Source organism: Anolis sagrei, chromosome 2 (assembly GCF_037176765.1).
Source record: "Anolis sagrei isolate rAnoSag1 chromosome 2, rAnoSag1.mat, whole genome shotgun sequence".
NCBI lineage: Eukaryota > Metazoa > Chordata > Lepidosauria > Squamata > Dactyloidae > Anolis > Anolis sagrei.
The window spans coordinates 9,982,991-10,001,313 of NC_090022.1; the positions used below are offsets into that span (position 1 = coordinate 9,982,991).

At 45.6% G+C, this 18,323-nt stretch overlaps 2 protein-coding genes across 5 annotated transcripts in view; one reads left to right on the top strand and one right to left on the bottom strand.

Moving 5' to 3' along the window:
* LOC132765774 (zinc finger protein 850-like) overlaps positions 1-18,323 on the bottom strand; it is a 1,095,673-nt gene that overhangs the window by 403,671 nt on the left and 673,679 nt on the right. The gene's annotated exons all lie outside the window — the stretch shown is intronic.
* Positions 1-18,323, top strand: part of LOC132766016 (zinc finger protein 208-like) — a 151,722-nt gene that overhangs the window by 130,734 nt on the left and 2,665 nt on the right. The window contains exons 3-4 of one of the 4 annotated variants that reach the window (XM_067465110.1): positions 13,537-13,607; positions 17,473-17,599. In XM_067465110.1, coding sequence (XP_067321211.1) covers positions 13,537-13,607; positions 17,473-17,599 — 198 coding nt within the window. Of the gene's footprint in view, positions 1-160; positions 288-1,468; positions 3,637-13,536; positions 13,608-17,472; positions 17,600-18,323 lie in introns of those variants that run through there. The other 3 variants (XM_067465114.1, XM_067465109.1, XM_067465108.1) reach the window with 3 other exon arrangements.

The window sequence follows — 18,323 nt, forward strand, 5'->3', positions numbered from 1 at the left end:
AAACAGAAAGGATTGAATGGGAGTTTCTTAAAAGTGAAAAATAAACACACACACACACACACACACAAAAGAGGAATGTAAACCTGCTTTAAAGAGTTTCTTGTAATTATTTTTCTTGATTTCCCTGATGTGAGAAGGTAATGTGTTCTTTTCCCACCAGGGCCCAATCGCCTTTGAGGACGTGGCTGTCCATTTCTCCCCGGAGGAGTGGGCTCTCCTGAGTCCTGATCAGAAAGCCTTGCATGGGCAGATCATGGAGGAGATTCATGGGATGGTGGACTCTCTTGGTAAGGCTCCCTCACTCGTGGGGATTTCTATTTCAAAATGCAGTATTGTCCTAAATCATCACGGTCACTGAGAGTTCTCAAGGCAGGGCTTATGCTAGAAATATGTGACATATGAGTAATATTGACTTGGTGCCTGAGCAACAGCAATCTTAGCACCAATTCGGACTCCAGTGGGAAGACTTCAATAGTCAAGTCCAAGTGTACCACACTTCCTCACGGCACCAGGGCCCCCTGAAAAGCCTAGCAAGAGTGTTCACCCCAGATCAGTCACACCATCACTCTCTCTGTATCTCTGTGAGTGTGTGAGAGATAGATTGGCAGGGGAGGGGGTTGGGAAGCAGATTTCCCAGCAAAGCTCTCCTGACTTCAGGCCCACATTTCCAGCCCCCTGGTTTTGCATCCTGTGTGCTCTTGGACGGCTTGGAAAGCCACTGCATGCCTGAAGCCAAAAGGAGAAATGATGAGAAAGAGTTGTGTTGCAAAAGCCGACTTGCTCTTGATGTCTGCTGACAGGCTCCTTCCCAGTAACTCGGGCTCCCTGGAAATCTATTCAGAGCCATTGCCCAGATTGATTGGCTGGAGAGTGGAGCATCAAGAAGAACAAACATCCCTTGGCTTCACGTACACAGACGCTGCTATACGTCTTTTTATTGGGCTCATGTTCAGCCTTGTTTTCCTCCCAGCCAGGCAGTCTAGCCTCCGCGCGTCTGCAGTCCAGGCTCTCTTTGTATGCTGCCTCTCCCAGCATGCAAACTGTCCCTAGCCTCAGTCATTAGCAAGATGGTGACCTGCAACATAATGTGTTCTATGTTCTGTGCTTGTGAATGATTGGGGTTTGAGGTTTTTTGTTTACAATCACATGGGGAGAGAGAACTGGAGGTTGGGGGAGAGAAAGGAAAAGAAGGGAATGATTATGGAATGGGTAATAGCAAAGTAAAGATTTAGCTAGAGAAAAAGGGAAGGATTTGAATGTGAAGGGAGGAGACAGAATAAAAAACATGCTTGATGAGGAACAGGTATACTCTGGAACATATGTTACTCAGCTCTCCCTTAGAGGCTCCAGGCAATCAAACAGTGTCAATCCTTACTGCACAAGGGGTGGGGAGAGGACAGCGTTTATATCTTTAGAGTCCTTATCACTCACACTGAAGAATGATTGTTTCTGTCCTTCTTCTTCACAGCAGATGACTGGAAGAAGAGCAATGTATATACCAAATGCAGGAAGCATTTTGGGCTCAATGGGGGCCTTCCTAGACACCAGCAAACCCACAGTGAAGATGGAGGTTCTGCCAGAGAAAGGCCCTACAAATGCAATGTATATGAAGAGAAGCCACACCAGTGCCGAGAGTTTGGGAGATGTTTTGCTCAGAGTTCAAAATTGGTGAGCTGCAAAACACTCCACAGAGTAGAGAAGCAATACCAATGCCAGGAGTGTGGGAAATGTTTTAGTTGCAGTTCAGCCTTAGTGAGGCATAAAATAATCCACACAGGAGAGAAACCATACCAATGCCAGGAGTGTGGGAAATGTTTTGCTGACAGTTCACACTTGGGGAGGCATAAAAGGCTCCACAAAGGAGAAAAGCCATACCAATGCCAGGAGTGTGGGAAATGTTTTGCTCAGAGATCAAATTTGGTGAGCCACAAAAGACTCCACACAGGAGAGAAGCCATACCAGTGCCAGGAGTGTGGGAAATGTTTTGCTAAGAGTTCGGCCTTGGTGAGCCACAATAGACTCCATACAGGAGAGAAGCCACACCAATGCCAGGAGTGTGGGAAACGTTTTGCCTACGGTTCCGCCTTGGTGAGCCACAAAACACTCCACACACGAGAAAAGCCATACCAATGCCAGGAGTGCGGGAAATGCTTTGCTTACAGTTCAGCTTTGGTGAGGCACAAAACACTCCACACAGGAGAGAAGCCATACCAATGCCAGGAGTGTGGGAAATGTTTTGCTGACAGTTCAACCTTGGTGAGCCACAAAAGACTCCACACAGGAGAGAAGCCATACCAATGCCAGCAGTGTAGGAAATGTTTTGCTGTGAGTTCAGCCTTGGTGAAGCACAAAAGAGTCCACACAAGAGAAAAGCCATATAAATGCAATGAATGTGGGAAATGTTTTGCTTCCAGTTCAGCCTTGGTGAGCCATAATAGACTCCACACAGGAGAGAAGCCATACAAATGCCAGCAGTGTGGGAAATGTTTTGCTGTGAGTTCAGCCTTGGTGGAGCACAAAAAGGTTCACACAGGAGAGAAGCCATACAAATGCAATGAATGTGGGAAATGTTTTGCTTCCAGTTCAGGCTTGGTGAAGCACAATAGACTCCACACAGGAGAGAAGAAATACCAATGCCAAGAATGTGGGAAATGTTTTGGTTACAGTTCAGCCTTGGTGAGGCACAAAAGACTCCACACAGGAGAGAAGCCATACCAGTGTCAAGAATGTGGGAAATGTTTTACTGACAGTTCTGCCTTGGTGTACCACAAAAGACTCCACACAGGAGAGAAGCCATACCAATGCCAGGAGTGCGGGAAATGTTTTGCTTCCAGTTCAAACTTGGTGAGCCACAGAACACTTCACATAGGAGAGAAGCCATACCAATGCCAGGAGTGTGGGAAATGTTTTGCTTCCAACTCACAATTGGTGAGGCACAAAAGACTCCACACAAGAGAGAAGCCACACCAATGCCAAGAGTGTGGGAAATGTTTTGCTTACAGTTCACACTTGGGGAGGCACAAAAGACTCCACACTGGAGAGAAGCCTTACCAATGCCAGGAGTGTGGGAAATGTTTTACTCAGAGTTCATATCTTGTGAGTCACCAGAGAATTCACAGAAGAGAAAAAAATCCAACGAGCTAGGACAAAAGTAAAAAAAAAATGAATTGCAACAGGGAAATTGCAACATTGGCATGCTTGTCCTGTAGACTATACATTCCACATTTCCGATGAACATGTGTGATTCCCTTGGCTTCAAGTAGTACTTGGCTTGACTTTGGACGCATTTCTTAGACAATTCCCATTCTTGGTTTTGAACTCTGTTCAGGTGTTTTGCTTTGTTTAGCTTGGGACTGTTTTGGCGAACTCTTTTGCTTCCCTGGTCACGGGCATCACCATGGGACTGGACTGGCTGTCCTCTGTTTATCCTTTGTGGGTAAATATCCAATTACAAACAGGACCATTTGAGAAGTTCTCCCTAAGATCTGGTAGAGTCCACTTTCTTGGCCTATGAATTCCTAAGTTGAGGTCCTCTTCTCTGGGGCAGCAGAAAGCAAGCTCCCTGTGACAATCCTTCAGAGGGTTAAATACGATTGTCATGTCACTTATTTTTAAAATAAACCATATGTAACTCCATTGGTTGTTCCTCTGGGCTTAGTTTCCACCTCCTTTACCACCTTGGTTGTAAATTTCCAATTTGTGACTATTGTCTTTCAGGTTGGATTCCAGAATTGAACATGTTGCTTCTGTTGAGGCCCAGCCCTTGATGTGCAAATCGTATTTCCGGCTCGTATTTTCCGGTTTCTTCCTTTCTGTTGAAATTGTCCACATGTTTGTGGATTTCAGTGGCTTCTCTGTGTAGTCTGACATGGTGGTTGTGAGAGTGGAGAAAAACATGGCTGTCCACACCAACAGACAAAAACAAAAATTCCAGAAACGCCTAAAGCAACAGCTGAAACCAGAATTGGCGTTTCAACACAAAGGAAGAAACCATGAAAATGAACAAAATCTGGCTACCAGTATTAAAAAAACTCAAAAATTACAACAGCAAAACAACAGAGAGTAAACAATCAGGCACATCAAATCACCTCTCAAAGAAAGATTTCCCCAGGCACTTTCAAGCCATTAAATGCTAATCTAAAATTAAAACAGCAGAGGGAAAACAATCAGGGACATTTAATCACCTCTCAACAAAAGTTTGCTCCAGGCACTTCCAGGCTATCAAATGCTAATGAAGGTGGTCAGTTGAAACATTCACACCTAGCTCCAGCAGGCAAAAGTCCTTTGTCACACCCTGGTTTTTCCACAGATATATAAACCCATTTTCCTACTTCCAACAGACCTCACTACATCTGAGGATGCTTGCCATAGATGCAGGCGAAACGTCAGGAGAAAATGCCTCTAGAACAGTGTTTCTCAACCTGGGGGTCGGACCCCTGTGGGGGTCGCAAGGGGGTGTCAGAGGGGTCGCCAAAGACCATCAGAAAACATAGTATTTTCTGTTGGTCATGGGGGTTCTGTGTGGAAAGTTTGGTCCAATTCTATCGTTGGTGGGGTTCAGAATGCTATTTCATTGTGGGTGAACTATAAATCCCAACAACTACAACTTCCAAATGGCAAGGTCTATTTTCTCCAAACTCTACCAGTGTTCACATTTGGGAATATTGAGTATTTGTGCCAAGTTTGATCCAGATCCATCATTGCTTGAGTCCACAGTGTTCTCTGGATGTAGGTGAACTACAACTCCAAAAACTCAAGGTCAATGTCCACCAGACCTTCCCAGTATTTTCTCTTGGTCACAGGAATTCTGTGTGCCTAGTTTGATTCAATTCCATCATTGATGGAGTTCAGAAGGCTCTTTGATTTAAGGTGAACTATAAATCCCAGCAACTTCAGCATTACCAAATGACAAAATCGATCACCCCCAATTCCACCAGTATTCAAATTTTGGGCGTATCAGGTATTTGTGCTAAATTTGGTCCAGTGAATGAAAATACATCCTGCATATTTACATTATGACTCTTAACAGTAGCAAAATTACAGTTATGAAGTAGCAATGAAAATAACGTTATGGTTGGGGGTCACCACAACATGAGGACCTGTACTAAGGGGTCGCGCCATTAGGAAGGTTGAGAACCACTGCTCTAGAACATGGCCATATAGCCCGGAAAACCTACTACAACCCAGTGTGTGGACTAGTCAAACGTGAACTATGCATAATTTTCATTTCGTCACATATTTTGTGGTGGTGCCTCTGGGTCTGCTTGTGTTCAAAGTTATTTCTGTGTTTCAAGCAGTATTTCCATTTTCCATCTCCAACCAGGTCAATGGACTGAGGAGCAAAGGTATAAGGTATAAGTTGGATATCAAATGCGCCATCTAAACCTCAAGCGTGCCCAATGTATTTCGGGATCTAATTTTGTTTTACTTATCACTCTAACAAGGTGGATGAAATCCTATCCCTCACTGAGTTACAGTCAGTAGTACTGGGGACGGGCTGGGTGTATCTCCTTATTACTCCACTGTATTGGCCACCCCTTTGCAGTAGTCCTGTGCAAGGCTGAAATGTGGAAATCAGTGACACCCTTCTAAGCAAACTCTTGAATTGTGATTCCCCGGCCTTGGCAGAGTGCGGCTTTGGAGAGCAGCCATTGCAGCGAGGGATCTTGACAGATTAGAGAGATGGGCCAAAACGAACAAAATGAAGTTCAACAGTGACAAATGCAAGATACTCCACTTTGGCAGAAAAAATGAAATGCAAAGATACAGAATGGGGGACAATGCCTGGCTCGAGAGCAGGACGTGTGAAAAAGATCTTGGAGTCCTCGTGGACAACAAGTTAAACATGAGCCAACAATGTGATGCGGCGGCAAAAAAAGCCAATGGGATTTTGGCCTGCATCAATAGGAGCATAGTGTCTAGATCTAGGGAAGTAATGCTACCCCTCTATTCTGCTTTGGTTAGACCACACCTGGAATATTGTGTCCAATTCTGGGCACCACAATTCAAGAGAGATATTGACAAGCTGGAATGTGTCCAGAGGAGGGCGACTAAAATGATCAAGGGTCTGGAGAACAAGCCCTATGAGGAGCGGCTTAGGGAACTGGGCATGTTTAGCCTGAAGAAGAGAAGGCTGAGAGGAGATATGATAGCCATGTATAAATATGTGAGAGGAAGCCACAGGGAGGAGGGAGCAAGCTTGTTTTCTGCTTCCTTGGAGACTAGGACGCAAGGGAACAATGGCTTCAAACTACAAGAGAGGAGATTCCATCTGAACATGAGGAAGAACTTCCTGACTGTGAGAGCCGTTCAGCAGTGGAACTCTCTGCCCCGGAGTGTGGTGGAGGCTCCTTCTTTGGAAGCTTTAAAGCAGAGGCTGGATGGCCATTTGTCAGGGGTGATTTGAATGCAATATTCCTGCTTCTTGGCAGGGGGTTGGACTGGATGGCCCAGGAGGTCTCTTCCAACTCTTTGATTCTATGATTCTATGTCTCAAAGGCCGTGGGCAATGAAGAGCCTGTTTGTGGTGGGTGCTTTTGTTGTGTCTCCCACCCACGTCTGTGTCCCTCCTCCTTGGGAAAGGGAGCCCTGGGACTTGACCCCAAGCTGAGACCTTCTCTTTCTGTTGTAGATTGAGGCTCTGCTCTGTCAGGGGTGCTTTGAATGCAATATTCCTGCTTCTTGACTGGAGGTTGGACTGGATGGCCCATGAGGTCTCTTCCAACTCTAGGATTCTATGTTTCTATGGTACCGTAATGGCGAGTAGATCAATAGGTACCGTAATGAACCTTTAAAGTTCAGTGGAGTTGAGGAGCAAGGGTTTGGCAGGGAGATAATAGTAATGGTAAGGGTTTTACCCTGGCATTAAGCCCAGCCCTGTCTGACTCTGGGGGTTGGTGCTCATCTCCATTTCGAAGCCTAAGAGCCGGCGTTGTCCATAGACACCTCCAAGGTCATGTGGCCACTGGCATGACTGCATGGAGCGCCGTTACCTTCCTGCCAGAGTGGTACCTATTGATCTACCCACATTTGCCTGTTTTCAAACTGCTAGGTTGGCAGAAGCTGGGGCTAACAGCAGGAGCCCAACCCGCTCCCACCCAAGTCTGTGTCCCTCCTCCTTGGGAAAACGGAGCCCTGGGATTTGACCCGAGCTGAGACCTTCTTTCTCTGTTGTAGGTGGAGGATCTGCTCTGTTCCCTGGACTGATGGATTCCCCTTAATGTTCAGTGAGGTTGGGCAGCAAGGGTTTGGCAGGGAGAGAAGATATCTATCTAACTATCCTATGGATAGGGATTTTGCCTTCCATGACTCAATGTCTGCCTTCATCTTCAGTCCTTTGGATCCAGGGCTTTGGAGAGATGCTCTTTCCCCCTCCTTCCAGTGTAACGCTGGGCAAGGAAGGGTTAAGGGCAGGGAATATGGTTCCCATAGAATCACGAAGGAAGTGGGCCTTTCCTATCCCTCTAGGAACCAAACTCCCTCCCCTTCACTTCCATCCAGAGAGCACTTTGGACTCAAACAATGATGGATCTGGACCAAATTTGGCATGAATATTCCATATGCCCAAATATGAACACAGATGGAGTTTGGGGGGAATAGACCATGACATTTGGGAGTTGTAGTTACTGGGATTTATAGTTCACCTACAATCAAAGAGCATTCTGAACCCCACCAATGACAGAATTGGGCCAAACGTCCCACACAGAACCCCCATGACCAACAGAAAATACTCAAGGCCATGCAGTCCAACACCCTTCACCAGGGCAAGAAAACATAAACAAAGCCCTCCCGACAAAGAGCCATCCAGCCATAAAGATAGATAGATAGATAGATAGATAGATAGATAGATAGATACGATTCACACACACACAGATATAGTATCATAGATTTGAAAGGGACACCTAGAGAAAGACAATGATATGTTGCATTGTATTGTCGAAGGCTTTCATGGCTGGAATCACTAGGTTCTTGTGGGTTTTTTCGGGCTATAGAGCCATGTTCTAGAGGCATTTTCTCCTGATGTTTCACCTGCATCTATGGCAAGCATCCTCAGAGGTAGTGAGGTCTGTTGGAAATAGGACAGTGGGTTTATATATCTGTGGAATGGCTGGGTGGGGCAAAGAGCTCTCTTCTGCTGGAGCTAGGTGTGAATGTTTCAACTGACCACCTTCATTAGCATTTGAAGGCCTGCCTGAGCCTGGGAAAAAATTTTGTTGAGAGGTGTTAAGATGTGCCTGGTTGTTTCCTCTCTGCTGTTTTGCTGTTGTAATTTTAGAGTGTTTTAATACTGGTAGCCAGATTTTGTTCATTTTCATGGTCTCTTCTTTTCTGTTTAAATTGCCCACATGCTTGTGGATTTCAACGGCTTCTCTGTGTAGTCTGACATGGTGGTTGTTGGTGTGGTCCAGCATTTCTATGTTGCAAACCAGACAATCTCCACATCAACACTGACAAAGAAACAACAAGAAATACTGTTTACTCACAAACATAAAAATTACATATATTAGAAACCAACATTTTCTCATTACTTTATTTTCCAGATCACCAGACTGGGCCACAGCAACACGTGGTAGGGGACGGCTAGTAATCTATATAAATAAAAATATAATGTTTGTTTGTGGGATTAACATAACTTAAAAACCACTGGATGAATTGCCACCAAATTTGGACACAATACACCTATCAGGCCAACAAGTGACCATCACTCATAAGAGCAGTGAAAAACACAGCAGAAAAGACTTAAAAAGCCAAAAAAACTCCCCCAAATTTTAAATTATAATGCATGTGGAAAACCACACACCTATATGCAAACACACATATACACAAATATATACACACACAAAGCACATAAACACAGACTAGGCCACAGCAACTGGGCCGCAGCAATGCATGGTAGGGGACAGCTAGTTGTATATAATTTGCTCTGCATAACAAAGAGTAAACTCCTTATTCTTTATTCATAATCTGTGTGACATATCTTTTCTCTGTCAAGACAGTGTGTGGACTAGTCAAATGTGAACTATGCATAATTTTAATTTCGTCACGTATTTTGTGGTGGTGCTAATATCAAGCAAGAATTTAGGGGTCTTTGCCAGGAGGCAGAGACCAATCAGTCTCATCAAAGAGAGTTTGTTGCCCTGGCGAGACAGGAAGAAGCACCCAAGATTTTCCCCTGATTTTTCCCAATAAAAGGACTCACCAAGTTGAAGAAAAGCTACCAAGTTGTTTTATTGTGATCCAGCTGGAAAGGATGCCATACAACAATCATTCATCAAGCAGACATACCATAGAAGGCAAAACAATGTATTTTTATAGAGAAACAGGACTGTCAAATTCAAACTTCCTGCCCCCCCCCCCCCCCCCGCCCCTTCGCTGGCTACACACTGATTGGCTGGAGTCATCAGCTGGAGGGGAGGCGCGGCTGGTTTAGGCGCACCTAGCCAATAGTGAAGCCAGCGCCACTTCGGCTCCTCACCCAATGAGGAGCGTGGAGGCAGTGAAAGCGGGAAACAAACAACAAAGAGAAAAATGAATGGATTATATGTGACTTAATGGCTTGTCCGATGGCCGGCGATAATCCAGGGATTCCTCAAGCTGGCCTGGTATTATCTTGTGGGGGTGAAATATACAAAAGTGGCTGGTGCGGCTGCCAAGCCCTTAGTAATCTCTGATTCAGGATATAGGATCAATTGATGTCAAGACAATGAATGAGGCGAATGGAGCATCCTGATCTTCCCTGAAGGCAGGATGTCCTATTATTGATGAATGACCAGGTTCACCATGGGGTGCCTTCCTGAGCGGTTATGCTCCGAGGCCCAAGATGCACCTTTGTTATTATCATGCACTAAGTCTTTGTTGGAATCCTTAAGTCAATGGGGAATTCATCTCAGGAAATAGGAAGGAATTTCCCAAGGTTTGTCATGCTGGGGTCACAAAAAGGTGGCTTCCCTTATTATTTTTATACACAGATACATACATGGGGTTCATAAGGCATATACAGGGAAAAGGGGGGGGGGGAGGAATTCATATTTATCCATCCCACGCACCAAAGTTCATAGAGAGTTTAAAGTTATGAAATAATCAAACCCTATAATCATAGAAAGGGAGTCCATGGGGCTTGAAAGAAGAAAAAGGTCCAAAAAGTTTTCAAAAGTTCTTAAAAGTTGACAAAAGTTGTTTAAAGTTGTAGAATCCATGGGGGCAAGTTGGGGAAGGTGCCACGGAGTCCATTGAGTCCTTATGAGATGACTGCCAGCACTGGAGGTCGAGCTCTACATTGGAAAATGGGGAAAACTGTAGATCCCATCTCGTCAAGGACTGGGATGGCCTGTCAGCTTCCTGGAGGTCCCAAGGGTGGCCACAGCAGGTTCCCCAGGTCAACAGGCTCTTCATGCATCAACGAGATGGTGGCAGCGATGTTGTGGCCATGGTGAGCCGACTGGGCTCCATGTTAAGTTTTCTGGGGGCAAAAAGGGTTATTCCTGGAACGGAGAGGTTAGCGGAGCAAAAGCGAGATAGCCATTAGTCTTAGAATCTGCCCATGAGAAAAATAGCACCAATTTTGGAGCGATCCATTGACTCGTGGATACGGGGACCTGAAGGGTTTCGGTATGCATGATTCAAAGGAGCGCAGCTTTGGCTCACAGCTGGCCTTGGCTCAGGAACGAAAAGGTTTGATATCGAGCTGCTTGCACATCCATCAGGTTCATGCTTGAGAAAGTCAGAGCCAGGGAACAGACACAATGTATCACTATGGAGAGTTAAAAGGTTACAATTAATTGATACTTTATTGGGGGATTGGTTACAACGTTAGGTTGAGGGGAAGAATGCAAGGCAGAAAAGGAGTCTTTGGTTGAAGCTGCTGCTGTGGCCACATTCCCATTGATGTTGGCCCAAGCGGGCAACGGAGAACTGCAGAACTCCCTGCTGCAGGTCAGATCGGCTGCAAGGCAGGGGCTCCTGGCTGGCTTGCCATTTGTGCCATTCTGCTTGTGTTCAAAGCCATTTCGGTGTTTCAAGCAGTATTTCTATTTTCCATCCCCAACTAGGTCAATGGATTGAGGAGCAAAGGCATAAGTTGGATAAGGGCTTTGGAGAGATGCTCTTTGTCCCTCTTTCCAGTGTAACACTGGGCAAGGAAGGGTTAAGGAGAGGGAGTGTGGTTCCCAGAGAGGCAGGAAAGAAATGGTCCTCCTTTGACCAGCCTTTCCTAACCTTCTAGGAACCAAACTCCCTCCCCTTAACCCTTCCTTGCCCAGCTGGGAGAGGAGAGTTTGCCCCTTTGGCTCTCCTTCCTCTTCTTGGCCTGTCTTCTCCTCCTCCTCCTTCTTCCTCTCCTTCCGGTGAGTCTTCTTCCCAGACCTTCTCCAAAGGGCTGAAGAGGGGCAAAGCCCAACACACCTGGAGGGAGGAGTGGGTCCAGGCCGCATTCACCCAACACACTTACAGGTTGGCCTTCTCTCACATACCAAAACATTCACAGGTTGGCCTTTTCTCACACACCAAAACACAGGTTGGCCTCCTCTCACACACCAACACACTCACAGATTGGCCTTCTCTCACACACCAGCACACTCACAGGTTGGCTTTCTCTCACACACCAAAACACTCACAGGTTGGCCTTCTCTCACACACCAAAACACTCACAGGTTGGCCTTTTCTCACACAGCAAAACACTCACAGGTTGGCTTTCTCTCACACACCAAAACACTCACAGGTTGGCCTTCTCTCACACACCAAAAAACTCACAGATTGGCCTTCTCTCACACACCAAAACACTCACAGGTTGGCCTTCTCTCACACACCAACACACTTGCAAGTTGGCCTTCTCTCACACACCAACACACTCACAGGTTGGCCTTCTCTCACACACCAGCACACTCACAGGTTGGCCTTCTCTCACACACCAACACACTCACAGGTTGGCCTTCTCTCACACACCACAACACTCACAGGTTGGCCTTCTCTCACACACCAACACACTCACAGGTTGGCCTTCTCTCACACACCAAAACACTCACCGGTTGGCCTCCTCTCACACACTAACATACTCACAGGTTGGCTTTCTCTCACACACCAAAACACTCACAGGTTGGCCTTCTCTCACACACCAGCACACTCACAGGTTGGCCTTTTCTCACATACCAACACACTTACAGGTTGGCCTTCTCTCACACACCAACACACTTACAGGTTGGCCTTCTCTCACACACCAACACACTCACACGTTGGCCTTCTCTCACACACCAAAACACCCCACAGGTTGGCCTTCTCTCACACGCCAAAACATTCACAGGTTGGTCTTCTCTCACACACCAACACACTTACAGGTTGGCCTTCTCTCACACACCAACACACTCACAGGTTGGCCTTCTCTCACACACCAGCACACTCACACGTTGGCCTTCTCTCACACACCAAAACACCCCACAGGTTGGCCTTCTCTCACACGCCAAAACATTCACAGGTTGGTCTTCTCTCACACACCAACACACTTACAGATTGGCCTTTTCTCTCACACCAACACACTCACAGATTGGCCTTCTCTCACACACCAAAAAACTCACAGGTTGGCCTTTTCTCACACACCAAAACACTTACAGGTTGGCCTTCTCTCACACACCAACACACTCACAGGTTGGCCTTCTCTCACACGCCAACACACTCACAGGTTGGCCTTCTTTCACACACCAAAATACTTACAGGCTGGCCTTCTCTCACACACCAACACACTTACAGGTTGGCCTTCTCTCACGCACCAACACACTCACAAATTGGCCTTCTCTCACACACCAACACACTCACAGATTGGCCTTCGCTCACACACCAAAACACTTACAGGTTGGCCTTTTCTCACACACCAAAACACTTACAGGTTGGCCTTCTCTCACACACCAACACACTTAGAGGAAAGAAGGAAAGAAAGAGAAGGAATAAAGGGGAGACAGTATAAGGGAAAGAAAAAGGGTGGAAGGAAGGAAAGGGAAAGAGAAGGAAGGAGACGAGGAAAGAAAAAAGGAAGGTAGGAGAGAAGGAAAGGGTAGAAAGAGGGATGGAAAGTTGACCACAGCAATGTGTAGTGAATTCAGCTGGTGTTAAATAAATGAGTGGATAAAATAAAAGGGAGAAAGAGAGAAAAACGAAGAGGTTTGGGAAAAGTGGTCATAGATAAATGATGTGTAGGGAATAAATGTACAAAATCTACTCGTATAACGCATAATACAAATAAATATTTTTTTAAAAAAGATGAGTATATAGGTAGGCATTCAGTTGCAAAAGGTGTAATTTCAGTATGATTTGCAGTTTTCTTTCTGGCAATACTTCTACATTTGCATACTGTTGGATGGGACTGAAAAATCAGCCCTTCAGTATCTTCCCAGGTGGGACACAAAGTTAAGATGAGCCCGGAAACTGAGCTTCCTCCTAGGTTTCTTTATAGGACTGTTATTGTCACCTCTGAGACATGTTATGTGATCAGCTTTCCACCTCTTGCTCTCTCTCTCTCTCTCTCTCTCTCTCTCTCTCTCTCTCTCGCAGGGGCTGGAATGATGTTGTTGCCGAATCCTCGGTCGTTTCTTCCCCTTTGTGATGGAGTGGAAGTGAATCAGGTAAGCAGAAGGATTCCTGGGAGAGGTGGAAGGGAGCTGCCTGGGGGTCCTTTCTCAAAAAGAAAAATGGGTTCCCCTGAAACTGTGGAGACCAAAATCCACTGATAGTGGTGATATGAGAATAACTAAATTAACTCAATGTATATATTACAAATACACATATCAAAAACTGCCACATACACATAAGTATAATAGAATCATAGAATCATAGAATCAAAGAGTTGGAAGAGACCTCATGGGCCATCCAGTCCAACCCCCTGCCAAGAAGCAGGAATATTGCATTCAAAGCACCCCTGACAAATGGCCATCCAGCCTCTGCTTAAAAGCTTCCAAAGAAGGAGCCTCCACCACACCCCGGGGCAGAGAGTTCCACTGCTGAACGGCTCTCACAGTCAGGAAGTTCTTCCTCATGTTCAGATGGAATCTCCTCTCTTGTAGTTTGAAGCCATTGCTCTGCGTCCTAGTCTCCAAGGAAGCAGGAAACAAGCTTGCTCCCTCCTCCCTGTGGCTTCCTCTCACATATTTATACATAGCTATCATATCTCTTCTCAGCCTTCTCTTCTTCAGGCTAAACATGCCCAGTTCCCTAAGCCGCTCCTCATAGGGCTTATTCTCCAGACCCTTGATAGTAGAAACAATTGGTTCTTCTCTTGAAGTATAAAGCAAAGTCTTCGTTTGAGAAAATGTCCTTTTTTTTATTACATGTGAGTAGACTCCAGTAGTCACATAAATTGACTCCAACCTGCTACCGGTTTCGACTCACAAGTCTTCGTCAGGCGGTTGGGTCTACAAACAACACATATCATGAATAACACAATTACAATTGGACAATTTGTTATAACAAGTTTGTAAGAATTTATACAGACAATCTACTTACTCAAATTATCAAAAACAAGCTCAACTTTTAAGGTGAGAAATTCACCAACAGTCTTCTGGTGGGGTGGATCCTAAGGGGACATAGATAGTGGCTAAAGGTACATTGTTGTTGTTCATTCGTTCAGTCGTCTCCGACTCTTTGTGACCTCATGGACCAGTCCACGCCAGAGCTCCCTGTCGGCCGTCACCACCCCCAGCTCCTTCAAGGTCAGTCCAGTCACTTCAAGTCATATGGGGGTCATTTCTTCCAGGCTTAATCATAAAACAACTCTTGAAACGGATAAGATTGAATGGGAGATTCTTAAAAAGGTACATTGTAGCAAGAATTATAAACCATACATAGAGAAATATACAATCTATGAAACAAAGATAATATAATACTCACAACTATTCTTTGTTGAGCAGTGCACTCTGCAAGGAGTTTTATTCTGTGGCGAGTGTAGGATCAAAATAACTCAACCCATGACTAATATAGCAAGTCCATCGGTCAGGTGATAGTGACAACATTATTAGTTCAGAATACATTGGGGTAAAACCTACTCTGTTATAAAAAAAAACAGTCATATGGGGGTCATTTCTTCCAGGCTTAATCATCAAACATCTCTTGAAACAGGAAAGATTGAATGGGGGATTCTTAAAAGTTAAATACTGGAGGCACAATTGCAGAGTGCCAACAAGGAGGGGAAAAATATGAGAAATCTAAAGAAACCAGAATAAATGTCCAAAGATCTTCCAGGTCAGCTAAGACTTAAAAGGAATGTGTACAAGAAATAGAAGGATGGCGGGCGGAAATCCCCTAAGAAGGGTTCAAATGACTAACCGGCATAAATTGGGAAAAGGCCTGACAAGCTAAAGCAGAAAATGAGCTCAGGCTTGCCAGAGAGATTGAAAACAATGGTTGTGTCAGTAGAAGAAGGAAAAGGAGCAAACAGTAGGGTTTGTTCACAGTCTCCCTCCCTGACAAAAAGGAAGCCAAACAGGGCCTGAAGAGGCAGGAAGGAATAGCAGAATAATAGATTCCTAGACTTGGGAGGCATCCCCCAAAGGGCATCTAGTCCACACCCCCTTCCTGCCAGGAAGGAAAGGCACAACTCAATCCTTCCCCACAGATGGCCATGCAGTCCCTGCTTAACAATAATAGAATCCTAGAGTTCGAAGGGACCCCAGGGTTATCCAGCCCAACCCACTTCTGCCTTCATGTGGGAAGACACAAGCAAAGCCCTCCCAAAAGATGTTTTTCCAGCCTCTGCTACATACAAATAATGCTGTAGAATGCTAGAGGTGTAAGCGACCCCCCAAAGGGCATCCAGTCCAACCCCCTTCTGCTTTTATATAGGAAGGCACAACAGATGGACATCCAGATGGACATCCAGCCTCTCCATACTAATAATAATACCATAGAATCCTAGCGCTGGAAGGGACCCTCAGAGGGCATCCAGTCCAACTGCCTTCTGCCTTCATGTAGGAAGGGCAAAAGCAAAGCCCATCGAACAGATGGCCATCCAGCCCCTGCTTCATGGTAATAATAGAATATAGAGTTGGAAGTCCCCATTGACCTCTTCCCCCATCTGGCTCGCCATTCCCATCACCCCCAGATAAATCATCAATGGGATTTGCCATTCAGTCATTTCTTGGGACCCAAACTGGGTAAAAACTCTGTTGTTGTTGTTGTTGTTGTTGTTGTTGTTAGCTTGCCTCTCATCAAGGCCCAATGTTGTAAGTAAACTTCTGGTTTGTAAGGTAACTCTTTTATTCACCTCTACCGTCTACCTTTTAGTTTTCAGTGATTGGTTTGGGGGCAGGGCGGGACGTGCCAATATATTGTTTGCTTACACTTGAAAATTACCTTGCGCCAGCCCTGGGCTGACCCCTGGAATGGGGAATTGGATGGGGAGGTGGACACGATAGCTCCTGAATGTCCTCTCTCATGAAGCAGATCCAAAGTAGCCCCTTGGTTTACCAAGGAGTTGGCGGAGATGAAGCAAGTGAGACGGAGACTAGAGCGACATTGGCAGAGACCTCAAAAACAGATCTGAATGAGCAAACAATGTGACGCAGCAGCTTAGAAGCCTATGGGATTTTGGGCTGCATCCAAAGGAATGTAGTGTCTACATTAAGGGAAATCACAGTGAGCTTCTTTCTGCTTTGGTGAGACCTCACCTGGAATAACACTGTGTCCCATTCTGGGCAATGCAATAAAAGCTGGGACATGTCCAGATTCCATTTCTGATTCTACATATCAATTGAGAAATGGTTCTTAATTGTAATCAACCGGATGTCCCTACAAGGCTTAAAATGAGGCACGGAGGCCTTAGCCCTTTCCCTTAAAAAACCCCAACAGGAATTTATTTATTTATCGTGTCATCCGCAACCAGAACATTGTATTACATTTCTCACAGAACAAAACAAACAAACAGATTTTAAAAAACACAAATTTTGCAAACTTGATAGCTGATTAAATGTCCTTTGACCAGTATCTGGCCACTTGGAGTGCCTCTGGTGTTGTCGCAAGAAGGTCCTCCATTGTCCATGTGGCAGGGCTCAGGTTGCACAGCAGCAGGTGGTCAGTGGTTTGCTCTTCTCCGCACTCGCATGTCGTGGATTCAACTTTGTAGCCCCATTTCTTAAGATTGGCTCTTAAGCCTGCCACTTTTGGACTCTCGCTTGCTGAGGTGTTCCAGCAAGTGTCTCTGTAGATCTAAAAAAACTATTTCTTGATTTGAGTCATTGACGTGCTGGCTGATACCCAAACAAGGGATGAGCTGGAGATGTCTCTGCCTTGGTCCTTTCACTATTGGCTGCAACTTCCCGGCGGATGTCAGGTGGTGCAATACTGGCTGAGCAGTGTAATTTCTCCAGTGGTGTAGGGCGCAGACACCCTGTGATACACCCTGCGAAACAGGAATGTAAACCTGCTTTAAAGAGATTCTTGTAATTATTTTTCTTGATATCCCTGATGTGAGAAGGAAATGTGTTCTTTTCCCACCAGGGCCCAATCGCCTTTGAGGAGGTGGCTGTCCATTTCTCTTTGGAGGAGTGGGTTCTCCTGAATCCTGATCAGAAAGCCTTGCACGGGCAGATCATGGAGGAGATTCACGGGATGGTGGACTCTCTTGGTAAGGCTCCCTCACTTGTGGGGATTTCTATTTCAAAATGCAGTATTATCCTAAATCATCACAATCACTGAGAGTTCTCAAGGCAGGGCTTATGCTAGAAATATGTGACAGAAGAGTAATATTGACTTGGTGCCTAAGCAACAGCAATCTTAGCACCAATTCGGACTCCAGTGGGAAGACTTCAATAGTCAAGTCCAAGCGTACCACACTTCCTCACGGCACCAGGGCCCCCTGGAAAGACTATCAAGAGTGTTCTCCCCAGATCAATCAAATACACACTCCCTGTATCTCTGTCAGTGTGTGTGAGAGAGAAAGGCAGGGGAGGGGGTTGGGTAGCTGTTTTCCAATAAGTAACCCAGCAAACCTCTCCTGACTTCAGGCCCACATTTCCAGCCCCCTGCTTTTGCATCCTGTGTGCCCTTGGATGGCTTGGAAAGTTATTGCATGCCTGCAGCCAAAAGGAGTCTGGAAAATGATGGGAAAGATGGGCTGTTGATGTCTGCTGAAAGGCTTCTTCCCAGTTACTCAGGCTCCAAGGAAATCCAGATTGATTGGCTGGAGAGTGGGGCCAGAGAATGGAGCATCAAAAAGAACAAACTTCCCCAGGCTTCCCATACACAGACACAGTGTATGTCTTTTTATCGGGGTCATAGTCAGACTTGTTTTCCTCCCAGCATACAGACATTTGCAGGATGGTAACCTGCAACATAATGTGTTCTATGTT